General features: G+C 35.8%; 1 protein-coding gene across 1 annotated transcript; it reads right to left on the bottom strand.

Moving 5' to 3' along the window:
• Positions 1-1045: 1045 nt before the first annotated feature.
• On the bottom strand, positions 1046-18322 carry LOC133179732 (uncharacterized). Its single transcript, XM_061314426.1, has 8 exons — positions 18277-18322; positions 12650-12742; positions 11327-11763; positions 8941-9150; positions 8214-8340; positions 5820-6380; positions 3825-3980; positions 1046-1606 (listed from the first exon to the last, which is right to left on the bottom strand). Exons 2-8 carry the CDS (start codon positions 12734-12736, stop codon positions 1406-1408), a joined length of 1779 nt encoding a protein of 592 aa, XP_061170410.1. The 5' UTR covers positions 12737-12742; positions 18277-18322; the 3' UTR covers positions 1046-1405.
• Positions 18323-27977: the final 9655 nt, after the last annotated feature.

Genomic DNA, 27977 nt, shown 5'->3' on the forward strand with positions numbered 1-27977 from the left:
TTACTTCCTTTAATAAATGATATACAACAAATAGACTGATATCAACAAATACATTTATATATAATCACTGATATACAACAAATATATTTAAATAAATGGCTGATATTAAACAAATAGACATATACAGTCACTGTTATACAACAATTAGATTTAATATATACAATCACAAATATACAACAAAGAGACTTATATGCAATCACCGATATACAACAAATAAACTTGTACACAAACACTGATATACAACAAATATGTGTATACTTAATATATACAATGCATAGACATATACAATCACAGATATACAACAATAATATATAATCTGAAATTTCAACAAAATGATTTAAACTACATTGCTGCAATAAAAAAGGTATTCAGTTCTCATGAACCTTCTTCTAAAACTGTGAAATAAATAAATGGCCTTTGGCTTAATGGTTCAGGCTATGGGGTGGGGCTAAATTGGTTATATTCTGAAAATGCATTATATCTAAATGTAACAAAAAATAACATGTCTTAAGTCATTGACATCTAGTAGGCAAATTGTTTTAAAAAATGATGAGTACTCAAGCTTTGAAATTCATGGCTGAGGGCTTTGCTGGTCAGATATTAAAAAAAAAAACCTTTGAAAATTTTCTCTACTCCTTAATATTTGGATATTTGCACAGACAAAAAAGTCTCTTAACTGTATTGATCTAGGTAGGTTTGTTAACTGTTATTGGTCCTTGACAAAACAAAATACTTTGCCTCACCTTCCATAGATTTGAACAACCTGACATATTCCTATGGACAGTCCCTAGATTTGAACAACCTGACATATTCCTATGGACAGTCAGTAACCAACCTATTAAGTAACAAGAGATGGTTGTGAAACACTTATCCCCCCCCCCCCCCCCCCCCGACATACATTATAGGGTGCACAAGCCTTTATTATGGGCAGTATACATTATGGACAGTGTACATGGAAATAAAATTGACCTTTTGAACTTCAAATCAATAGGGGTCACCTACCGGTACTATCTGAGATGCATCAACCAGAAAAAGTATTCTACAATACCACATCTTTGGCAAAAACACATTTCTCATGATATATCAGTAATTTATTTGTACAACTTTTGCAGAGATAATGAACGGAGAGCAAATAATTGGAATTTTTCTAAGTCCAAGGGGCATAACTCTGTGAAAAATTGCTTGATCATACCCAAAACAAGACCTGACCTAGATATTCTTATGATAAATCTGTATACCAAATTTCATTTCAGTATGTGCAACCTCTGCAAAGAAAATGAATGGAAACTGTTGGGGGACCAACAAACAGACAGACAGACAGACAGCAGCAAAGCAATATGCCCTCCCTTATCTGCAAATAAACAACAAATGTACTTAAAGGGTCCTTAGTTTACAGTGATGATAATCAGAGAGAGGGATATCGTCTGCGATTTTGAATATATCCTAGCCAGAACATGAAGTCTGCTATTTTCAGTCTGTCTTCTGGTTTAAGAATGTCAAACGGCTGGGTGTACATAATCTTCCCTGGATCTTCTGCTGATCCTTTATCTCCACTATGTATGCTGACTGAATGCTCCATTGATATTTTCAGGAAAACAAAAATTAACTACAAGAGAAAACATATTAAATAATCAAAGATTGCATCACCTGACAAAGTTTGATGATTCCAGGCCACTTAGTATGTAAAATATTTATATAAAGCCAAGTCACTGTGACCTACTTTTTGGTTGATATACTCTGAGGCCTTAAGTTGATGATCTCAGAGTATAAAGTGTTCAAAATATGCATCTAAAACAATATAAAATGAGTACCTGCAAAATGTAAAAAGTAGGTCATTGTGTTCCAAGACCCCATGGGTCATTGTGTTCCAAGACCCCATTGTGCATCAACTTATTAGTTCATACTACTATTTCTTCGTATTACAATTACAAACGAGCAGATGATTCTAAACCTCTCAGTATTCGAAATAATGAACTAAAATGTTTTGAAAATGATTAGCAAAAAATTTCCAGAAAAAGGACATGGTGACCTACTTTATGGTTGACACATTTCAAGGCCCCATGAGGCATTACAGGGTTCGAAATTCACTATATATAACTCACAAAATGCGAGTTAGAATTCCTAAATTGCAAGTTAAAAATTAGGTAACTCGCAAAAACTTGCGATTTGATTATTTTTCCTTGAGAAAAAATCAGTCCCTTCTTGATTATAGTTTTCTTTTTCCCCCTTCTTTAAGGACCCTCTATACACCGATGAAAAATGTTTTTTGGACTTTGAAAAAATTATACAGCACAAAGGAGGATATTTTGAAATTAACTAACTCATTTTAATATAGGGAGCGTGCCTTTTTTATTCAGAAAAAAATCTTTAAAGACAATGAAGTAATAATAAAGAAAAATTGCCTTTACTTGGGAAAATGGATAAAATACATGTAAATAAAGTTTTCAAATACTCATCTTGGTCAAATATAATGTTTAGAATACTTGGATTTATTTTAAATTATGTGATACAGTTCAAATTCCATTTTTTTTCTATTTTTATGTTAAATGGTGGGTCAGTCTAATTACACAAAAGTACCCTGAAAATAGGGTGCGGTGTAGAGAGGGTCCTTAAATATCAGCATGGCTAGTTTTTTTTGTTTTGTTTTTAAAACGGCAGTTGGGAGAGGGTGCTGAAAACAAATGAACAGCACAAACAATGATGATCATATGTTTCATTTGAAATCTTGAAAAATAAAGAGGGATGAGAAAAGAGTTAAATATAACCTCGCAAAAGAAAACAGTTGTGAATGACTTATTTCTGAAACTCTATTATAAAATTTGTCAGAACTTTGTCACTTTATTATAATAGATGTATAAATACAGTACCAAAGATTTATTTCCTCGTATTGCAGTTAAATTATCAAGATAAAGTGAGGAGAAAAAAAAAACATGCATTGAAACTTAGCAAAATTATATAATATGACAGAACACAATGCTTTTGATTTAAATCAATAATTTGAATAAAATTCAAATTGTAGTTGTATTTTGTGTATTGAACAAACAGTAGTAACTTGTTCCTTAAGTTACATGTACCGGTATTTAATTTTAATTTTGAAAAGGCTTTTATATGAAAATTGCGAGTAGTGTTATAAAATTGCGAGTTCACTTTCATAGAACTTGCAATTATTTGCGAGTTGTAATTTTAGGGAGTTTCTAACCCTGCATTAACTGACAAACTCAGAAGAGCTAAAAAATAGTGTTATTTTGTGGCCCAGCCCTACCCCCTAGGGTCAAGATTTGAACAAATTTGAATCTACTCTACCTTAGGATGCTTCTATATTAATATGACTAAAAATGGATTTGCTGTTCTTAACAAGAAGATTTTTTAAAGATGTTTCCAATACTTTTGTGTAAAACTTTGACCCCTGTTGTGGACCCCCTATCCCCTGGGGTCATGATATGAACAGACTTGAATCATAAGTAATGAAGCTTTCACATAAGTTTCATCTTTTCTTTGAAAGTTCCAGTTGCACATCTTGTTATGTTGAATAAGAAGTAATAACTTTTACATAAATCCCTGCATTAGTCTCTAAGAATCATGCCTACATGCTGGCTGATTCTTGCTGATTCAAATTTACTATGGCTGACATGGTTCCAATGCTTTTAATGATGCAGACCTGTTTACCCATATTGTTGTCTCTCAGTATTTTTTATTATATTTGTCATTGAGATTTGACATTTGCCAGTAAGATTTCACTTTCCATCAATTTTACATATAAAGAATTATGATCCTGGTTTAGTTTATGCCATCTCATTTGCTTGTAATGGGTGAGGAATTCTTACTTTTGTTTCCATACAAATGATTCCAAGACTATTTGGATAAAATACTGAACGACGTGACAGGCCAATAAGCTCTGCTCCAACTTGTCCCATAGTATCTTCTCTCACTATCTCTTTAATGTCTGTCGCATCCTCAGGAGAATCTGCAGCTCTATTTGCCTATAATTTAAGGATAACAAATCTAAGAACTCACACAAATTTGGCAGTTTTAGTCAGTTGGTCCTTCACCAGGCCATCTTTAAAAATAAATTGTTTGTTTGCCTTCTCCTGACCAACTAAAAATGGACGAACTCAAAACTTTTTCTAACCACTAGGAAACACTTTTTTTTTCAGCCTGGTTTTTTTTTTATCCGCATCAACAACCATTTTATTTTATTGAAAGCTCCATTTTCAATTAATTTTGAAAGTTTAGCATTGAATTGAAAAATTTATGAAAAAAAAGTTTCTTAGCTACCTACTCACCCATCTTTTTATGCCCCGCCATGAATATGACCGGGGCATATAGTGTTTGTCATGTCCATCTTCCGTCCTTCCATTACACTTTGCGTTTAGCTCTGTTCAAAGCTCAGTTTCAAAGAAACTATCCAAGATATTTTTATCAAACTTCATATGTTGATACATACTGATGTAAGCTATTCAACTGCATCAACATTTTTTGACCTTGACCTCTCTTTTGACCTTGACCTCACTTTTCTTAAATTAGTGTTTAGCTCAGTTCTAAAGAAACCATTCATAATATTTTTATCAAACTTCATATGCTAATACATATTGATGTAACCTTTTCAACTGCATCAACAATTTTTGACCTTGACCTTTCCTTTGACCTTGACCTCACTTTTCTTAAATTAGTGTCAAACTTCATATGCTGATACATACTGATGTAAGCTATTCAACTGCATCAATATTTTTTCACCTTGACCTTTCCTTTGACCTTGACCTTATTTTTCTCAATTTGTGTTAAAATGTTGCATTACTAATATACCCTCGGCAGGGCATTCATGTCCTATGAACATATTTCTAGTTTATATCCTGTGTTGGAAGTGGGCAAATAAAGATTGGTTTTAAAGATGGCCTGAGCATCTAAAATTTGAAAAACTTGTAAATTTGGGGATGAGTTAATTTCTACCTAAAGGGTGAATATGCCACTGGATTGAATGTGTAGTGTGTAACACGTTGATAAACAATCATTGTTCTCTTACAAATTTGGATTAATGTGCTATCTAACATTCCCCAAACCCTTACGCTAAATTCCCCAAATGAACGTGCACCACCGAATTATGTACAAGGCATCTGAGAGCACAGTCATGCTGCTGTTCTTAAGGAGATTGTTAAAGATATATTTCTTATATATTCCAATGTAAAATGTATATTCCCTATTGTGGTCTAACCCTTTCCCAAGGGCCATAACTTGAATAAACTTGATTCTGTAATACCTAGAGGATGCTTGCATCTTAATACACATTACTATTTAATTAAACATGTCTCTGTTCTTTTTGAGAAATATTTTCCTATATATTCCAATGTTGTTCAAACTTGTGGCCTCACCCTATCCCAAGGGCCTTAAAATGAACAAATTTGAATCTACACTTTATAAAGAAGCATTTCCATAAGTTTTGTCTTTTCTAACCCTGTGGTTCATGAGATGGTTTTACTATCTTTTAATTACTTTCTTTGAGAGAGGATGTATGTGGCCCTACATATCAACAAATCTTGATTCATTTCACCAAAGGATGCTTTGTGGCAAGAAAATTGAGAAAATTTTATCAGTGGTTCTGGAGAAGAAATTGAAAAGGAGTTGAACTTGTTGAAAGTTGACAAGCAACACAGGACAGACAACACAGGACAGGCAACACAGGACAGGACAGACAACACAGGACAGGCAACACATGACAGACAACACAGGACAGGCAACAAAGGACAGACAACACAGGACAGATAACATAGAACAGGCAACACAGGACAGACAACACAGGACAGACAACACAGGATAGAACAGACAACACAGGACAGGCAACACAGGACAGACAGCACAGGGCAGGCAACACAGGACATACAACACAGGACAGGAGAGACAGGACAGGCATCACAGGACAGACAACACAGGACAGGACAGACAACACAGGACAGGCAACACAGGACAGACAACACAGGACAGACAACACAGGACAGGACAGACAACACAGGACAGACAACACAGGACAGGCAACACGTGACAGACAACACAGGACAGGCAACACAAGACAGACAACACAGGACAGATAACATAGAACAGGCAACACAGGACAGACAACACAGGATAGGACAGACAACATAGGACAGACAACACAGGACAGGCAACACAGGACAGATAACACAGGGCAGGCAACACAGGACAGACAACACGGGACAGGCAACACAGGACAGGCAACACAGGACAGACAACACAGGACAGATAACACAGGGCAGGCAACACAGGACAGACAACACGGGACAGGCAACACAGGACAGGCAACACAGGACAGGACAGGCAATACAGGACAGGACAGACAACACAGGAAAGGCAACACAGGATAGACAACACTGGACAGAACAGTCAACACAGGACACACAACACAGGACAGGCAACACAGGACAGGACAGACAATACAGGACAGACAACACAGGATAGGACAGACAACATAGGACAGACAACACAGGACAAGCAACACAGGACAGACAACACAGAAAAGGCAAAAGACGGATGTCGGACAAGCTTCAATCAGGAAAGATCATGCTACACGTAGCTTTTAGCTTATGTGATACTAAAACGGGGATATTTTCTATTTTTTTTTTCTTTTCATCTTAATGTATATCAATCTACATAATATTGAAGTGTAATTGTATATTCAACATTCTGGGACTTTAAATTTCTAAAATGGCTGCATCAGCATGAAAACAAAATGGAACAAAGAACAAGGTATGGTTTCAATACAAATCTTACCCTGTGTTTTTTTTAAAAATGAAAGTGATGTAAAAAATTAAAACTCATACTTTCTGAATCATGGAAATTCTATGCAGAAAGATCATAAAATCATTTTTCTCACATGACCTTCTAAATGCTAATTGTGACATCATAAACTTGTGCATTTTCCCGTATTTTCTTAAAAAGTTGTAGAAGACGCCAATTTTCAATGAAATTTTCTTTCAGATAATATTGTCCACAGGCATCGCCCACAAATATTTTGAGATATGTGGTTTTTCAAAGAATTTTACACAACATATCCGAAAATTAAAGTGGGTGACAGCTGTGGACACTATTTTGTAAAGGAAAAAAACCCTTGAATTGGTCATTTTGAGGCTTTTTCTGTTCAAAATAGAGAAATGCATCAAATTAATGATGTCATATTTCCAGAATGGTACTCCTTTATGCCATATTTTTTCCTGATTTATCACAGTCAGAGACTCAACTAATATTTAAGCCAGGTTCAAAACTTTTTGAAAACATTAAATTTTTAGGGCACAATAAAGCTAAAACCGCACCTTCTTCTTTCTAAATATTTCAAATTTCACAAAATTTAAAAATATTCATTGTTCATGCTGATTTGAATTCAGTTCTACTGTTCTTTCAATTGCAACATCTGGGTCAGTTTGAAGTGATATACATGTATTCCATTGCCTGCAATAGGAAAGTTTTTTTTTTGTTTTTTTTTTAAAAAAGAACTACTCTATCTGTTTCAAAAAAGTCACAGACTTGATATTGGGGATTTTGATATCTTGTAAATAAAATGAAAAAATCACCTTTTTATTGCAAATGACAATTTTTTTAATTTTGGACTAAAAACTTTGCCTGCACAAGTCCTCAGAAAAGCTAAGTGTCAGATTGAAATCTGAAAGTTTCAGGAGTGATTGTCTGTCATCTGTAAACATGCAACAATCATTCAATCATTTAACATCATCAACTTTCAGTGTTACTTAATTAAAAGTAAAACAAAAGATGTTTGTGAAATGTGAAACACTTATGCCCCCTTCCCCCCAAATAATTGGAATTTTTCTAAGTCAAGGGGCATAACTTTGTCAAAAATTGTTCAATCATACCCAAAACAGAACTTGACCTAGATATTTTGATGATAAATCTGTATACCAAATTTCAATGCAGAATGTGCAACCTCTGCAAAGAAAATGAATGGAAACTGAAAATAATTGGAATTTTTCTAAGTCCATAAGGCCAATCTGTCAAAAATTGCTTGATAGTACCCAAAACCTAACTTGACTTAGATATATTCTTATGATAAATCTGTATACCAAATTTCAGTATGTGCAACGTCTGCGGAGAAAATGTATGGAAACTGTTGGTGGACCGACAGACAGACCAATGGACAGACAGCAGCAAAACAATATGCCCTCCCATCTTTGAAGATGGGGCCTAATAATTACCTGTATAATAAACAAGAGTTGCTCATCCTCTGAATTACAACATTTATCAGGGATGTAATGATAGACAATATCAGGAGTGATCCTCAGGATTCGATTTTGAAAAGTAAAGGACCCCTGAATTACTACACTGAAAAAAAAATAAAGCATTGTAGAAACACAACTAAGACATTCCAGTTTATAGTATGAGCTGCATAGACAAACAAACAGATGAAAATAGTGATTATTAAATATCAAAGCTCTTATTATGCTCATATATTTCTATAATTATGTCAAATAAAGTTTCTAACTTCTATAGTTCAAAAGGTACTAGGGAGGTCAAAGTTACGACAGAATTACATAATGACAAAACAAAGTAACTGCACCCGACCTATGACTATTAAAACTTTAAAACTAATAAAAGGCTGCTTATGTCCACAGAGTGTGTCTAAGGTCATTTGTTCAAGATCAGAGGAATTGGAAGTGTCCAATTTTATTCTGGTTCATAATTCAGCTTTGAAAAACTGTAGTAGCTATCTCAATTTTTTTCTGCAGTGAGGTGAAAGGACGACTTTATATTTTTCTTATCTGGAAATTTAATTCTGGTTCTTAATTCAGCTTTAAAAAAACTGTAGTATCTATCTCAATTTTTTTTCTGCAGTGAGGGGAAGGGAGGATTAATTTTTATATTGTTCTTATCTGGAAAGTTAAGTCAACTTGTGCCTGGTACTAATGAACTAAATCAACTCACCCACTAGTTAAAAAGAATATCCTTCCAAAAAATTCACAGTAAATCTGGAAAATATTTCTACATTCTGTATCCTCAGGACAATCTGTTCCAATTAGAATTTGTTTGGCAAGTTGAACAGTCTGATATGCAAAATCTCCCACAGCAAAGTCCAATTTGATTATTAGTTTCAGTGCATGGTTCCTCATAGATGAGTCCAATGCTTCATAAAAGCTGATTAATTGAAAAGAAATATGTCAGTTTTTCTCTTATTTTTGCTATTTTTGTTTTTAACTTGACTAAATAAGACTATTTCATCAATACCATGGTAGCATCACATTATAAGTTTTACCAATAAACTGTGCACTTTGAATTGACTGAAGCAAGAAAACTTTAAACCTCACATACTTATACATGGAACCTACACTGAAATAGTTCAAAACTAGAGGTACTGCGAGCACTGACAAAATGATACCCCCTGCTCCCATTAGAGTATAATGGCAAAGACCAGTTATTGCTGTGGGAAATCAAAAATATCTGTCTGATTGAAATGTAAAATAGAGGGTCACAATGGCAATATGTAATAAAGACTCTGTGAAAGCCTCATTAAATTTTATTCAGAGGTGAAGGTGTAGTTGTTGATAAGAGAAGGGTATCCCCAAGTGTTATGGCATTTGGAAGGCTGTACGAAAGAATGTACGGAAGAGCATACCTGTATTCTGTTACTATATACCCCTCTACTTTTCAAGGGGGAATGTATGAAAACCGTCCTCTACATTTTGCAGTAGATTATGAACCAAAAAAAGGATTGTCTTTGCTGTCTTGACTATAATATGAAGTATAACTACGATGTACTATAAGTAAAAGGGGTAAACATTGCTGGGAGTGCCATTTTGAAACAAATGAACATTGAAAAGTTGAAAAGGAGGTCACTATGACCTACTTTTGAAATTTTACGGTTATGGTTATGGTTATTTTATGGTAATAATTAAATATTTTAGGTATTAATTGGCTTAGAATTATCAAACTTAGTCTTGGGTCCTCAGAGAATGACAAGTGATAAGTAAGTCACCATGAACATATTGGCCCAGTGATTCTGATTAATATTGGCCCAGTGCAGGTTCTGGTTGATATTGGCCCAGTGATTCTGATTGATATTGGCCCAGTGAATCTGATTAAAATTGGCCCAGTGATTCTTATTGATATTGGCCCAGTGATTCTGGTTGATATTGGCCCAGTGATTCTTATTGATATTGGCCCAGTGATTCTGATTGATATTGGCCCAGTGATTCTGACTGATATTGGCCCAGTGATTCTTATTGATATTGGCCCAGTGATTCGTATTGATATTGGCCCAGTGATTCATATTGATATTGGCCCAGTGATTCGTATTGATATTGGCCCAGTGTTTCTGATTAATATTGGCCCAGTGGTTCTGATTAATATTGGCCCAGTGATTCTGGTTGATATTGGCCTAGTGATTCTTATTGATATTGGCCCAGTGATTCGTATTGATATTGGCCCATTGATTCTTATTGATATTTGCCCAATGATTCTGATTAATATTGGCTCATTGATTCTTATTGATACTGGCACAGTGACTCGTATTGATATTGGCCCAGTGATTTTTATTGATATTGGCCCAGTGGTTCTGGTTGATATTGGCCCAGTGGTTCTGATTGATATTGGCCCAGTGGTTCTGGTTGATTTTGGCCCAGTGGTTCTTATTGATATTGGCCCAGTGTTTCTTATTGATATTGGCCCAGTGATTCTTATTGATATTGGCCCAGTGGTTCTGGTTGATATTGGCCCAGTGGTTCTGATTGATATTGGCCCAGTGGTTCTGGTTGATTTTAGCCCAGTGGTTCTGATTAATATTGGCCCAGTGGTTCTGATTAATACTGGCCCAGTGGCCCAGAGAAGAAGCTGAAGATGTGAAAAGTTAATGACAACGGCGATGACAGCTTGTGACAAACAGATGAACACAAGACACTCTGTGATAAGGAAAACTAAGTTCAGCCTTTGGCTCTAAACCTGTGCAATACATAATATACGTTCTCAGTGACAGATTTAAGGGGGGGTGCACCCGGAGTGCACCCCCCTAAAACTGTTAAAGTTGGCGTAAATCATAGTTTCGTCAAGAAAATGTAAAAATGTCTACTCGGTAGACCTCATTTTTACCCTGCAAAATCTCTAAATCCAGGAGCGTCCGGGGGCTTCGCCCCCTTGGCCCCCACCAGGGCTTAGCCCTGGACCCACTGGGGGTTTAAGGCAGCCCCCACATCCCCCCTAACTTCAATTCCTGGATCCGTGCCTGGTTCTTGTATAAATATTCCTAAGATGACAGAAAATCTTGATCAGAAAAACTGATTTTGACAGAAGTGTATGACAGAGGTAACTATAAACTTACTGGTTCTTCTGTAGTGTTTCTTCTGGCTCTTCCCCATGTGTCCACTGCCGTTCATATTCCATCATCTCCTCTGATATTCTCTCCAGCTCCTCTCTAGGGACACCGTACTTCCGTACAATTCTAAGTTTTGCCAAATCATATGAAAATGTCAAAATTTCCAGATGTTTCCTCAAAATATTGGTCATTTTGCTGGGATCAGGGAAAAAATATCTCTCACTCTGAAGAACATCTTTCACTTCACTGATAAATTTTTCCAAGGGTTCTTGTGTTTCCTCATAAAAGATATTTACAGACTTCAGATCTTTGTAACTCCAATGACTGGTCGAATAGGTTCCTTGTTCTTTACTTGATTGGCTTGAATCAGTTGAATAGTCTGAATGATTTGATGGTGGGCATTTCTTCTTATTACTGGAGCCTAATGTTTCATTTTCAGAGTCCTTTTATTTAAACAGAAAACAATGCATATCTGAAACTGTAAGCATCTAAGGTGACTGTAATTTGATTTTTAGTTTTACGGATGCCCCAACTCTAAAAATTTGCATTAAAAAAATAAAAATCCAGAATTTTTCAAGCCACTTGTGTCCAATCCGTGTTTTATAATAGCAAATCATTTAGACATTTGAATTTGGACATAAAACACGTGCAGAATGGTGAAAGGACAGTATCGTTGGATTGGTTTCATTGTTTTCAAAAACCGTGTAACTTCACACAAAATTATGTATCAATAAATAATAAATGTGTAATATCGTCTTCTTTTTTTCGTCCTATGACTTGACCTTTCCTGAAAAAAAATCCGTAAAACTAAAAATCAAATTATGGTCGCCTAAACAAGAGGCTCATGTCCCATAATCCTCTGTGGAATAACCTTGGCACTGCTTGAGAATTTTGTAATTTTTCTATGAAGACATCCTTACTTGTTTCTGTGTCAAATTTTGATCTGCTTTTGTGTACATGCACCCTATCCCAAAAAAGCAATGATTTCACCATGGTTGAATGGATAATGTATTTGAATCTTACTACATGTGGATGCTGGCTAATCAATATCTATCTGTGGCCTTACTGTTCTATAAAAGAAGATATTTGAAAATATTCCTATATATATATTTCTTGTCACACTTTGAACACCTACCCTTACCCTATCACATGGCCACAATTTGAACAAATTTAAATCTACACTACATTATGATGCTGGCATAGCAATATGACTCTGGTCATGCTGTTCTTCACAAGAAGATTTTTCTCCTGGGGTTACAATCTAAACAATTCAAACAGAAAAGTTTACTAGAGCTTTTGTCTCAGGTGAGCTAAATAGCCTATTCTTACCGAGTTTGAATCTTCCTCCTCTTCAAGATCCCTTGCTGTCCTCTTCTTCGTTCTTTTTTTAAGTGGCTCATGTTCCTTAGTAGTCATCTTAATCTGTAAAATTAAACAAGAATCTACAAACATTCAGGGGTTGAATTTTTTCTGGAAAACCCACTAGCCCAGAGGCAACTGAGCAGTAAAAATTTACTAGCCCAAATCTCAAACTAACTAGCCCTACAATTTTCATGCAGAATGAAAACATAACATTACAAATTAAAATGTCAAACGCTTAAGTGACAGAAACAAATTAACTTAGTTCTCAGTCAAAAGAAACCAGTCTACAAAGAAAAGCTACAGTAAACTGACGATCGAGAATTTTTTTTTTTGTTCTGCTAGTCCGACGGACTATCGTTACATTTAAATTACTTGCCCGAGTCTTAAAATGACTAGCCCAGGGCATTGGGCTACCATATATTTCAACCTCTGACATTTTACAAATGCCAGTTCTACGCATAACAAGTGGCCCATGGGCCTTGAAGGTAAACTGGGTATTATGAGTTTCTCAGGTTATGACCACTTTACCTCCACTTAGAACTGGAATTCTTGTTTCATGAGACAAATTTTACACAGTTTGATGAGGACTCTATTTATAACCATTTTTCCATGCAGAATTTAGACTAAAACTGCAAAAGTTTCTCCAATTTCAATCTCTCTATCAATTAGCTATCATGACACCTCAACTGCTGATCTATGCTGTCACAGCCGATGACACTGCATTAGGAAAAGACAGAGGCACAGGGAAAATCAAAGGAAATGTACATAATAAAGAGAAAATTCAATGTTTTGTAGTTGAAAATGGAATTTATTTCAACTACAAAACATTGAATATCCTCATTTAAAGAATCATGGACTTCATTGTAGATTGATATGTTGTTATAAGGACGCATGTCTACATGGTCAAGTACGTGATATTGACCGAAGACACAGAAAGTGATGGCGACCAAACTTGAGAGGTCACAATCATTTTCTTTGTTTGAAGTCAATTTCACTTGACACGAGTCCCCCAGATTTCTTTCCTCCCACAGTTCCATGTGATAAATAAATGGTGAATATAATAGGTTAACATTTCTAGTTAAGATTTATTTCTTGTAAAAAGCTCAAAAAAAATAATTGCATCTACTCTACAATGTCTTTTGTTACAAATTGCACTATCTAATGCCCCGTTCACACGCAAAGTTTAATTCGAATGAAACATAAGTTACTGAGAACTAAATTTGATCCACGCTCACACGGAGAATTTAATGCGAATTAGTTTAATTCGAATTAGTTTACTGCGCATTAAATTACTTCGCATTTAGCTCCATGTGAACGCTAAGCGAAGCTAATTCGAATTAAATTTTGATGCATGCGTAAGGGCAGAATTTAGTCACAGACCACATGTCGATGGTCAAATATAGGTACTTGTGCTATTTTTGAGTGGAAAACAAAGGAAAATTATGTTAATCACTAAAATGTACACAGACACTATGACATTTTGTCAAATGTGTATCTACTCTGCACAATAGGCGTGATTTATAAATCTCACTGAATAGCCTTGTTGTAGAAATAAAATTATAATTCGCATTAGTTTACTTCGCATTAGCTGTCGTGTGAATGCAATTTAATTCGCATCATTTTACTTCGCATTAATTTACTACGAATTAAACACTCCGTGTGAACAGGGCATAAGACTCCATTATGGAATTGCAACCAACATATGACATCATCTGACATCATGGTCTAGACTGTGTCTCATGCGGTTTGAAGATTGAAGAGGCGGATCAAAGTTAAATGTGTGCGCAAGCTGTGAAAAGGTTGTTGATAGTACATCTGCACTCGACGCAATGGTCGCACCCTAAAGACATTAGTTATAAACTAATATATAATCACTCCAAAAGAATAATCTGATAGTCCTAGCTGTACATGTAATAGACTTGATTGGCTGTCAAGACCTCACTAAGGTAATTTAAACATACTTCTAATATTACACTGCCACGGTGTGTTAATTATGTACGTACAGAAACGGTGAGTCACATGACACCATATTCAGTGGACACGCTTTCGCATCAATATCAGAAACGGATGAATATCGTGCGACGTCCTTTAAGCCAATGAAAATCATGAAAATATTCTTCTTAATAATATATTTCATTATAGTTTGTGTTTAACAAAAGAATGTATAATACGCAAGTTTCGAAATTATCTCCCTTGATGCGCTCTTTTGTTACAGAGGGGAGTTTTGTTTCCGCGTAAACAGGCAGGTGGGACAGTTATTTATATATTGGATACATTACATCATCGATATGCCATCATAACTGATTGTTGGGATGTACTCTTCGACTCGAAAATTACCGAATTAAAGTAAAGGCGACATTTTTTTCTATGAACAAAAATCGGAAGAAAATAAAATTCGGAACAAAAGAAAACATCAGTGGATAAGAACTTATCAAATGAGGGAAGAGAAAATACACACGCATGTGATCATTGTATGTCAGCTTTCCCTTATAAAAACTTCAAAGAACCCAATACCTTTTTTTAGAAAAGGTTTGTACAATCAAAGAATTATTTTTTTTCTTACAAATACTATGACGGTTCTTTTGTTTTCAAGTATCCTAGGTGAAAGCAAATTTTGTAAATTTGTATAATAGAGCTTTATAAAACCATCAAAATGATCATTTCTTACCATCATCATTAAGTGAATTTTAAAAATCCATAGCCATCATTCATTTATGCTGATATGGACACTCTTTGTGCCTCTATCATAGGAGAGTTACAATCTCGAAACTCGCATATTGACAATGCTCTTCTTTAATATTTTCACAGTTAAATACCAGTAAAGTTAAACCAACAGTACTGTAATGAATAGCTTCTTAGTACACCTGGAGAGGTTTTAGATGAATGATTAGTGTCCCTTGCCGTGTATAGTCCATATAGCCCTTATATAATAACTCCCAAAAAGTCAAAAGGTATTCATCAGGTGTTCATTTGGGATACCACCGCCATAACTAGGCAGGTCCATGGCAATACTCTGGTGGGGTGGTGAAAGGGGCAGGTGAATCCCCCCAGGAAGCTTTTGTTTTTTTTAGCAAATTGAATACTTATTTTCTAACATGTTTAAGTTTTCACTTGTTCATTTTTGATACATTTTCAGACTGTCATACCAAAATATGTCACTAACATGGGGTGTGGACCTTGCTCTTTTTTTTTTAAACTTCATCATGCCATTTCAACCATTCAAATGAAAGGTGGCATCTGCATTCATTGTGTCTCAATTATAAGAGAAATGAAAGACCATTGACAGCAAGTATACTTCTAGAAATTAAAATACAAAATAATAGATTGAGAATTTTTTAAAGTAGAGAGAAAATCTTGGGCCCCAAAAGATCAATGTGGGCTAGCAAAACTTGTAAACTTTGGGGCCCACATCATCCTAAGGTTTAAAATTTTATTTGCAACCCTGATTTAATTACTTATGCCTACTTTTTATATATATTCATATACACATATATAAATCCCATTGTGGGACTTGCAGACCGGTCCTTCGGATGAGAATGTATAAACCGAGGTCCCGTGTCGCAGTAGGTGCTGGCACGAAAAAGATCCCTCACTGCTCAATGGCCCTAAGTGCCGAGCATAGGTCAAAATTTGCAGCTCTCCACTGGCAAGTGGTGGCATCTCCATATAAGTGAAAAATTCTTGAGAGGGATGTTAAACAATAAACAAACAAAATATACACATAAATATTATAAACAATAAAATGTGTTTCTTTCTATGTTAGCCAGGTCCAGTACAATCAGTACATTTAGCTACATAGCTAGAATTACCTACTGTAGGTTTATAAATGTATTTAGCTACTTCAGGTAGCTTTATTTAGCTATAGACCGTTTCACGGTAACTGCGGTACTGCTCTTTTGCAGGGCAAAATGATATAGTTTGGTGAAATATGACCTAAATTTTAAAGTGATTGTTTAATATACGTCATTTAATTATCCCTCAACAAAAACTTCGCCAAACGTTATTTATTATTTTGCCCTGCAAAAGAGTAATACCGCAGTTATTGTGAAGGGGCTAATTACCAAATTTAAGAGGGTGTAGCACAAATATTTGAGGGAAAATCTTTCCAAAAATAAAAATTATGAAAGGAGGCTTTAACAAATGTATATTTTTCAGAAAAACAATGCTTCCTATCCCACAATAACCAGTATAAAAAGTTTAAAGTTGGTTGGTTGAATAATGAAGGGACCTCCAATATAGCGGCCAACGGGAAATAACTCTTGCTTATTCAGGCCTACTGAAAACTATCATCATGTTAACCAGACAGACCAGACCTATCTTCTTTGTTATTGTATCCAAGAAGTAACTGTCTGGACACAAATGAACTAGGCCTATTATATACAGCCCCAAAACTTTTAGAACTTTGATCGCAATTGCACAGAAAAAGACACTTCTTCAAAAGTGATTTTTTGAGTTAAGAGTTGAAAATTATCACTGCATCAAAGTGCATTTTCTGCACATCCTGAGAAAAATGCTAATTTAAGAAAAACGTTTGATTTAGTAGCTTAATAAAGCTACTTCGAGTAAGTAAATAAAGCTTTGTAGGTAATTCAAGCTACGTAGCTAAATCGAGTTAGTTATGCACTGATTGTAGCAGCTGGTTAGTACGGGAATGTTGCAGAATAAATACATATACCTGCGTTAGATTTACAGTCACTTCGTACACAAACCGAGTCGTACACAAACCAACTCGTATACAAAAAGTCAACTCGTACACAAAAAAAAGTCAACTCGTATACAAACCAGAAGTCAACTCGTACACAACTCATACATACGTTTTCCTATGTGATTTAAGGTAATATTTGCCATAGTTTCCAAAAAAATTGAGAAGTCAACTCGTACACAAATGTGTTTTCTGTACATTTTTAACTAGTTTATGCCTCTGAATTTCCAATTGATTTCTAATTGTCAACGGAATTGATATACGTAGTTTTTATATTTCTAAAAAGTTTTCTGTTATGCAAGTAATGCATGTTGATGTAGAATATAATATTTTATAGCATCCTAATTTATTATGTTAAATAGATATATAGTGTAGATAGTAAATTCGATCTAAATACATGGTAAGAATTTAATGGTATACTGTATAACACATTTTTCTTGCACTTATTTAAACTTATTTAAATGAAAAGGTGTTGGTTTAACAATACTTCTTTGATGTCTTTGATGTTCCTATCCTATCAGCTCAGGGAAGTTGAATTATTTAAATATTTAGGGGAAAAAAACTTAAAAAACTTAAAGAAAAGTAACACTTCGTGTTATCAAACCTTATTTGTATAAAATTAAATCATAACGATTGTATATAAATGTTGTGTACGAGTTGACTTCTGGTTTTTGTGTACGAGTTGACTTTTTGTATACGAGTTGGTTTGTGTACGACTCGGTTTGTGTACGAAGTGACTGGACACCCTGCGTTATGTATGCCCCATTTTCTGCAACTTTAAATTCCGTGCAAACAAAAAAAGCATTTTTCTATTTTTCTTATCTTTAAGTAATTTATCATTAGGTGTTTTCATAATTTCTTTATTTATACAACGTAAAGAAAGTAAACTTACATCTACATCGTCTGTCAAAAAGAACCTCCGCTCTATTCCACATGGCAGGAAGTCTCAAATTTCAATTTATCGGTTATGATTTAGATGATAAACGAACCCGAGCGATGCAGCACCAAGTTTTTTCACACGAGAATTAACAAAGAAAATTATTAAGTACTGAATTGTTGAGCCTACTACAGTGGCTAATATTATTATTCTTTTTCCCTCTTTCACCTAGACACTATTTTTGATATACAAGTACCCAAAAAATCTCAGAAAACGAATAGAGAGCACCATCGTTATAATTGTATGAAAAAAATACATCTCTTAGACGGGACGGGTTGCATCAGGAACTGTACATTTGTAACATAGTCTTCTGGAACGATTTAAAACATCATGTCATGCGTCTCTTCTGAAAAGTGTTGAAATAAATAGGAATATTGCCGTTTTCTCAACAAAATGCAGTGACTGTATTAATTTATTTTTAAAAATTAAGTGTGTGTGGGGGGGGGGGGGGACAAGTTATGGAACTACAAACCCTTAAACATGTTAAATGAAAGTAATGTTGAAAAATTTTGATATTATCCCTGGTGTAGAATTTACAAATTGCATCGAAAGTATTCATGACCACGATTAAAAACTCAGGGGAAAGAGGGCTTGACCATCATCCGCCTCTTGATCGAAACAGCAGATCTAGAAAAATTGTACAATGCCATTGATTTAACCAATCATGAATCTCTACAGAGCAAAGTTTTCGTGGATATTATGTTGCATTTCGGGAGGCACGGAAGAGAGAATTTGAACTACAAATATCCGACTTTTCTTGCTCAACGGACGCCGATGGATGGAAGCACGTCTATCCAAATATATATAGATTAACTTACTAAAAATCACCAGAATGACCCAAATTCAGCTGTTGAAAGAATGTATGAAATTAAAGGTATGTATCAATAATAAATAAACATATGTACGAGGGTTGATCCAAAAGTTCGTGGAATTTCTTAATATTCTACTAATTTATCAGTGGAAGTGATTGAAAATTACAGATGGAGATTTAATTTCAAATGTTCCAAAAATAAATATTTCGGTGTAATTTTAATGAATAATGTGTGTACATTTTTAATTTTTATTGTTTCTATTTCATATTTGAAAAAAAAAGGTTTAAACTATACAAGTATAGCTTTTTAAACAAGAGGCCCAAGGGCCTTGACGGTCACCTAAGTATAATACAACAATTTAGAAGTTAAATACACTGATAGATGAAGCTTTGTTGCCCTAAAGCAAGAGAGGTAGGAAGATCAGGATCAACAAAATAATTAGTCTAGTATTCCGTATCAACTCATAAATTAAGTTCTAAACTGTCCCCCACTTAACACTATCACCATGCAGGCTATTAACAAACTATCAGTACTTCTGTACTATTTTTAAACCCATATTAAGACCTCTAGCATTGACCTCTCTTATGGTCTTTGAAGAACTTTTAATAAGATAAGTTATTTTTGTCTCATTTTTATTTATCTATTACTTACAGGTCTACCTGATTATTAAAACTAAGAAAATACTTTTTGAATTATATGATAAACATTCTTGCATAATTATCTTATTCTATTAACCTTTCAAATACATTATTTACAGTGATTAATTATCAAAGGTGAATGGAAAAGGGGAATAACTTCTCTCAGTAGAATACAAATTAATAGAGCCCTGCCCAGGACTAGAATGCTTAGACAAATGGTCCAGATGTTCAAAAATCTGGTAGAAATACGCTTACTTATATCATTTAAACTTTTACTCAGTTTTCTCTCGATATGCCCAGAAGCAGAGAAGAATTTCACAGGTACAATGCATTTTCACTACAGATTCAACAAAGCAGAACCCAAGACCAAGGGTCAAGAAATTTAGAAATTTGGAAGAGTTACCCTCATCATCATAACTATGGACTTCAAAGAATTAACACTTTTCCACTATATTGTCAAAAGCCCCCCCCCCCTTCCTCGTTATGCCAGAACCCCTGACTCTAGGACCACAAGATTTAAAAATTCTGTTCGAAGCTCCCATTTTCATCATAGCTAAGCAATTTATTTATCAGCTCAATGCTAAGGAGCAGACAGGATTAATTAATGATTAATTAATAGAATTAATGCTTTTTCACTATATAATCAATAGAGCCCCCCCCCCCCCCCCATTCCTCAAGAACCCCAAAAACCGAGGCCATATATTTAAAAATTTTGGAAGAGACATCCTTGCCTATCATAATCATCCACTTAGTTTGTTTAGATAATCTCCAGTAGCAGAGAAGAAGATTTTCAAAGAATCAATGCATTTTCACTATATAATCAACCCAGATAGCAAGATATTGTTGGGCCAACGTTAAGACATTGTTGGGCCAACGTTGGCCCAATTTTTTTTCCAACGTTGGCCCATTGTTCGTAATCCTACGTTGGCCTACGGTCATTTTGCTCATCGGCCCAATGTTGGTCCAACATGATGGCATATTGTTGGGCCAACGTAGGTATAATTGTAAGCCAACTAACAGCCAACCTTAACAACTGGTTGGTTAGGTTGGCCCAATGTTGGGCCTTTGTTGAAATGTCAGATGGCATATTGTTGGGCCAACGTAGTTATTATAGTAAGCCAACTAACAGCCAACACAGAAACAACATTTGCAATCGGTTAGTTAGGTTGGCCCAACGTTGACCCTTCATTGAATGATTGGTCCGATATTTACGGTTTATTGGCCTTAATCTTCTTTCTGTTGGCCAATTGTTGGATGAAACTTACATCTGTTTAAATAAATTGAATGAATACTTCTTGAAAATACATTTATAAATAATTCTTTATATAGACCTTTCTCATAATTGTTTAAAAAAAATAATACACACTTCAACCTGCATTCATAATGCATACACGTTCAAAGAAAACATTACAAGTGATTCACTGTAAAATTATTTTATAGATATATATCAATTCAATCAGAATTTACAAAATTACTTTTAAAATAGATATTGGTGGAAATGTATGAAAAAATATTAATTTAAAGTTCTTAATCCTGGCTCACTTCCTCTATCACTGTCCTTTTGTTTTGTTTCCCGCTTTTTCTTTTTTCCTCCCGTTGTCGCCTCCCCAGGCCTCCGTCTTGATCTTAGGCATACGTACTTCACACAGTCCTTTATGTTCTTCAGTTTCATTGTCAGTTACCGCTACAACATTTGTTTTCCTTACAGTCTCTGATTGAAAATACAAATAATTTGGTATTAGAAACAAAGCAAATACGTACAGACTCCAATATATAAATCATGTAATTAAGTCTTTTAAAGACAACGATGTAAAATACTACTAGTACATGTTGATCTATAAACCTTAGTATCCTTGTTAAAATCATAATCGTGTACACAATAGACAATAGATGGAGACAAGTTGAAAGATGTTTTTTACCTTACTTATTATTGTATTTCTTAATGAGCACTAGAAATTACTGTAAATAAAAGTTTAAAGTACATGTATGTGCCAACTGTATACACATATATAATTCATATTTACATTAACTTATATACTGCTTGTGAGCATAAACAAGAAAAGGATGAATTCCGAACAATTTTAACAGTAAAGTTGAATTAATAAGAACAAGCATTCTGAGAGTATTGCATTAGCAATACTAGTCCCCTACCGGCAAGTGTAATCTGGTTCCCGTTAAGAATTGAAAACGCCATAATTCCGTCAAAAATTAATGAAGCGGGACGAAATGCAAACTTGTTCTATAACTCATCAAGGTAAAGCCACATACCAAAAATCAGCTCAATATCTACAAGCGTTTAGAAGAAAATCGCGGAAAACCCGTAAAAATTGAAAAGATCGTAATTCCGTCAAAAATCAATGAAGCGGAACGAAATGCAAACTTGATCTGTAACTCATCAAGATACACTCACATACCAAAAATCAGCTCAATATCTGCAAGCGTTTAGGAAAAAAGTGCGGAAAACCAAGTGGGACAGACTGACAGACAGACAGACAGACAGACGGACAGACAGACGGACGGACAGACTCAGAGGAAACCTATAGTCCCCTCCGGTTTCACCGGTAGGGGACTAATAATTATACTTACATCGCTTCTAAGATGCAGCTGTAACAATGGTATAATCCATAGTTTTTAAATCTCCCTTCTTGTCTATCGCCCACCTGTGAGCAATTGAATCTGACAGCTCACCCAACAGTTTGGTGTTTTAATCGCCGCGACTCTCCAAGCTTTAGCGAACGCCTAACTTTTGTTTCAATTTCATTATAAAGCTGTGTTATCTTGACTTATGTATATGTAGGCTTCATTCACATCCTGTTCTTGGGAACTTTTTAAATGTTATTCAGTCTTCTCTTATTCTCATGAATACAACGCTCATGAAATAATTCATAATTTAGAGCTAAGGATTTTAAAACTAATAAATAATCATGCACCTACTTAAAAAAAAAAAAACAGGACAAAAAACTTTTTGGTGCTGTGATCACTTTAGTTCAAAGATAAGAATGGTGAAAATATCAGATCTAAACAGATGCAGTCATCCAATTAAAAGCAAGGACAGCGAATACCCTCTATTATTTCAGAATGTGCATCTAAATTAATGTTTTGCAATCAAATAAGCTTGCAACACAACAGTTCAATGGGACAACATTGGGAACATAACGGTTTAAGAACTTGCAACCAACGCTGGCCCAACGTAACGCTCATCAGCTTACATGGACACCATCATTTAGTTGGCAATACAATAATTGGGCCAACATTGGCCCAATATAAATATCCCATCTTGAAACACTTATACATGCTAACATCGGGCTAGAATCCTACTTCCCTTTAAAAGTTGAGCGAATATAGAAGTTGGTTAGGTTGGACCAACGTTGGGCCAACATAGGAATCCCAACATGATCAAGAAGGTTGACATGGTTACATTGGTCCGAAATTGGCCCAACGTTGTCCACCCAACGCCAACCATACAACTATTTACCAATGTTGGCCCAACGTAGTCATGCTATCTGGGCAATAGAGCCCCGCCCTAACACCAGAACCCCTGACCCTGGGGCCATGAAATTCACAATTTTTGAAGAGGCATCCTTATGCATCATAATCATGCACTTAGTTTGTTTAAATAATACCCAGGAGCAAAGAAGAAGATTTTCAAAGAATTAATGCATTTTCACTATATAATCAATGGAGCCTCGCCCTAACATCAGAACCCCTGACCCAGGGGCCATGGCTTTCACAATTCTGGAAGAGGCCCACCTCCTCATCATAACTTTGTACTTAGTTTATCACCTTAATGCCCAGGAGCAGAGGAGAAGATTTTCAAAGAATTAATGCATATTCACTATATAGTCGATAGAGCCCCGCCCTAACACCAGAACCCCTGACCCTGGGGCCATGAAATTCACAATTTTGGAAGAGATACTCTTGCTCATCATAACTATGTACTTAGTTACTTTATTATATATCCAGGAGCAGAGGAGAAGAATTAATGCATTTTCACTATATAATCAATAGAGCCCCGCCCTAACACCAGAACCGCTGACCCTGGGGCCATGAAATTCAAAACTTTTGAAAAGGCACTTTTGCTCATCATATCTATGTACTTAGTTAATTTATTTAATATCCAGGAGCAGAGAAGAAGATTTTCAAAGAATTTATGCTTTTCACTATATAATCTATAGAGCCCTGCCCTAACACCAGAACCCCTGACCCAGGGGCCATGGCTTTCACAATTCTGGAAGAGGCCCACCTCCTCATCATAACTATGTACTTAGTTTATCACCTTAATGCCCAGGAGCAGAGGAGAAGATTTTCAAAGAATTAATGCATTTTCACTATATAGTCGATAGAGCCCCGCCCTAACACCAGAACCCCTGACCCTGGGGCCATGAAATTCACAATTTTGGAAGAGATACTCTTGCTCATCATAACTATGTACTTAGTTACTTTATTATATATCCAGGAGCAGAGGAGAAGAATTAATGCATTTTCACTATATAATCAATAGAGCCCCGCCCTAACACCAGAACCACTGACCCTGGGGCCATGAAATTCAAAACTTTTGAAAAGGCACTTTTGCTCATCATAACTATGTACTTAGTTAATTTATTTAATATCCAGGAGCAGAGAAGAAGATTTTCAAAGAATTTATGCTTTTCACTATATAATCTATAGAGCCCCGCCCTAACACCAGAACCCCTGACCCTGGGGCCATGAATTTCACAATTTTGAAAGAGGCTCTCTTGCTCATCATAACTATGTACTTAGTTAATTTATTCAATACCTAGGAGCAGAGAAGGAGATTTTCAAACAATTAATGCATTTTGACTATATAATCAATAGAGCCCCGCCCTAACACCAGAACCCCTGACCCTGGGGTCATGAATTTCACAATTTTGGAAGAGACACTCTTGCTCTTCATAACTATGTACTTAGTTTCTTTATTTAATACCCAGGAGCAGAGAAGAAGATTTTCAAAGAATTAATGCATTTTCATTATATAATCAATAGAGCCCTGCCCTTACACCAGAACCCCTGACCCTGGGGTCATGAATTTCACAATTTTGGAAGAGACACTCTTGCTCTTCATAACTATGTACTAAGTTACGTTATTAAATACCCAGGAGCAGAGAAGAAGATTTTCAAAGAATTAATGCATTTTCATTATATAATCAATAGAGCCCTGCCCTAACACCAGAACCCCTGACCCTGGGGCCATGAATTTCACATTTTTGGAAGAGGCACTCTTGCTCTTCATAACTATGTACTTAGTTACTTTATTTAATACCCAGGAGCAGAGAAGAAGATTTTCAAAGAATTAATGCATTTTCATTATATAATCAATAGAGCCCTGCCCTTACACCAGAACCCCTGACCCTGGGGTCATGAATTTCACAATTTTGGAAGAGACACTCTTGCTCTTCATAACTATGTACTTAGTTACGTTATTAAATACCCAGGAGCAGAGAAGAAGATTTTCAAAGAATTAATGCATTTTCATTATATAATCAATAGAGCCCTGCCCTAACACCAGAACCCCTGACCCTGGGGCCATGAATTTCACATTTTTGGAAGAGGCACTCTTGCTCTTCATAACTATGTACTTAGTTACTTTATTTACATGTAATACCCAGGAGCAGAGAAGATTTTCAAAGAAATAATGCACTTTCACTATATGATCTATATAGCCCCACCCTGGGGCCAGAACCCCTGATCCTGGGGCCATGAATTTCACAATTTTAGAAGAGGCTCTCTTGCTCTTCATAACTATGTACTTAGTTACTTTATTTAATACCCAGGAGCAGAGAAGAAGATTTTCAAAGAATTAATGCATTTTCACTATATAATCAATAGAGCCCCGCCCTAACACCAGAACCCCTGACCCTGGGGCCATGAATTTCACATATTTGGAAGAGGCACTCTTGCTCTTCATAACTATGTACTTAGTTACTTTATTTAGTACCCAGGAGCAGAGAAGAAGATTTTCAAAGAAATAATGCACTTTCACTATATGATTTATATAGCCCCATCCTGGGGCCAGAACCCCTGAACCTGGGGCCATGAATTTTACAATTTTGGTAGAGGGCTCAATGCTTATTACAATGATGCCAACAGTTTGACTGCTTGATGTTCTGGAGTAAAGAAGAAGATTTTTAAAGATTGCATTATTTTTGGTGGTTTTAGCCCCACCCCTCAGGCCCCAGGGGGGCAGGGACTATGAAATTCAAAATTTTTGTTCTTCACCCTCTTCACCCATAGATGCTATATGCCAAATTTGGTTGAAATTGGTTAAGCGGTTTCAGAGAAGAAGCTAAAAATATTCAAATGTTAACACACGACGCACGCCGACGGACGAGAACGGATAGCAATAGGTCACCTGAGTGACTCAGGTGACCTAAAAAGCCTTGCCGTCTTTAGCAACAGCCTTAATCAGTAAACTGACATGCTCCTATCAGGCCGTATTATTCTTGAGTACTGTAGTTCTTGGCTTTGAACGTCTTCAACAGCTTTTAACAGACATTAGCCTACCATATAAACGATTGATTGATTGTTGTCTCTAGTCTTAGTCAAGATGCCATTTGCGATAAATGTCGACTAGGGCATTATAGTCTGGAGAAGACGTCTAAGAGGGTTGTTGTCCTTGATTGTGAAACAGATGCTGATTACGTCCCAACATCAAAACTAAGAAATACTAAAACATTCTTTTTAGCCCACCTTCAGGAAATTGTCTGTATCATCGATGTCAAAAGACGCACCCTTACTGCTTTTTTACAAGTCAGTCTAAAGCTTGTCAACATACTCTCTCTAATAAGATGTTCTACATTTCTTCATAATGAAAATAATCTGAATGAAACATAATACCTAAACCTAGCTTACAGGATTAAGCAAAGAAGGGTTTGATGATCTTCATACCTGTACTGAGAAAGGCATCAGAAATCGACCAAATGCCAAAGAATATTGCAGGACATCTTTCTCTTTAAATAAAGATTAGTATATCGAGCAAAGCAATCTATAGTCTTAGTCAACCATAACAAGCAATCTGAGAGTATTGCATAAGCAATACTAGCACCCCCTACTGGCAATTCATTGAAGCGGAACAAAATGCAAACTTGTTCTAGAACTCAATAAGATAGACTCACATACCAAAAATCAGCTCAATAGCTGCAAGCATTTAGGAAAAAAGTGCGGAAAACCAAGAAGAAATCTGGTTCCCCTTAAAAATTTAACAAGGCGGTAACTCGGTCAAAAATCAATGAAACGGAACGAAATACAAACTTAATCTGTAATTCATTAATGTATACGCACATGCCAAACTGAGTTCAATATCTGCAAGCGTATAGGGAAAAGTGCGGAAAAGTAAGTGGGACCGACTGACAGACAGACGAAGAGGAAACCTATCGCCCCCCCCCCCCCCCCCCCCGGTTTCACAGGTTGGGGACTAAAAACAGCTAGCAGTACGTGAAGCACCGGCTAAAACATAACATTTGGTTATATCAGCCGTGCCGACGTCATCATGAATCACACAAGATCGTTAGCACAATTTTTCTTTGGCGGTGGTACATGTGTAGAGTGGCACTTCTTTGTAAGATGGATAGTACATTTACCTCCAAACGAGCGGAAATTTCCAATTTCAAATACGAACCTATTATTAAGTTTGCAAAAGGCCAGACCGTTGGAAAGACCACTTTCTAGTTGCGGTCACTGTTTTTTTTTTTTTTAAATTCGTGCCTGCATCAACTGCAGGATGGGACCTTGATTTATTAGTCCCCTACCGGTGAAACCGGAGGGGACTATAGGTTTTCTCTGAGTCTGTCCGTCCGTCCGTCTGTCTGTCCCTCTGTCAGTCTGTCCAACTTGGTTTTCCGCATTTTTTTCTATACATATATAGGGTGCTTCCCTAACACGCAAATAAACAAAATAATTTAATCAACTGCCTCCTAATCGATGGGGCTTCTAACTCTGGAAGCGCCCCCAGAAGCAACCAAAGCGCCGGTACGTTACTTCTATCAGAAGCGACCAGTTACTTCTAGTTAGAAAAAGACTCCATATGCAACGCTCACGTAGACAGTTGCACAGGTAAAATACTATTCAGCAAATTGCATAGCAATGTTGACTTACGAACAGACTTACCGATATCTTTACGCTGGCCGTCTTCTGCTGCTGCTTATCTGCGACTTTTCTTGACTAACTCTATCAGTAACCGTATCAGTAA

The sequence above is a fragment of the Saccostrea echinata genome, unplaced genomic scaffold (genome assembly GCF_033153115.1).
Source record: "Saccostrea echinata isolate AGI-Se365-2 ecotype Australia unplaced genomic scaffold, CSIRO_AGI_Sech_v1 ptg000005l, whole genome shotgun sequence".
NCBI lineage: Eukaryota > Metazoa > Mollusca > Bivalvia > Ostreida > Ostreidae > Saccostrea > Saccostrea echinata.

Bases quoted from the DNA above. Each gene is read 5' to 3' on its own strand.
- LOC133179732 (XM_061314426.1), bottom strand. From the start codon at position 12,736: ATGACTACTAAGGAACATGAGCCACTTAAAAAAAGAACGAAGAAGAGG. The intron at 9,151-11,326 runs GTAAGTTTATAG...TCAATTAATCAG, and splicing joins GAAACACTACAGAAGAACCA to CTTTTATGAAGCATTGGACT. The intron at 8,341-8,940 runs GTGAGTTGATTT...TTTTTTTTTCAG, and splicing joins ATATTCTTTTTAACTAGTGG to TGTAGTAATTCAGGGGTCCT.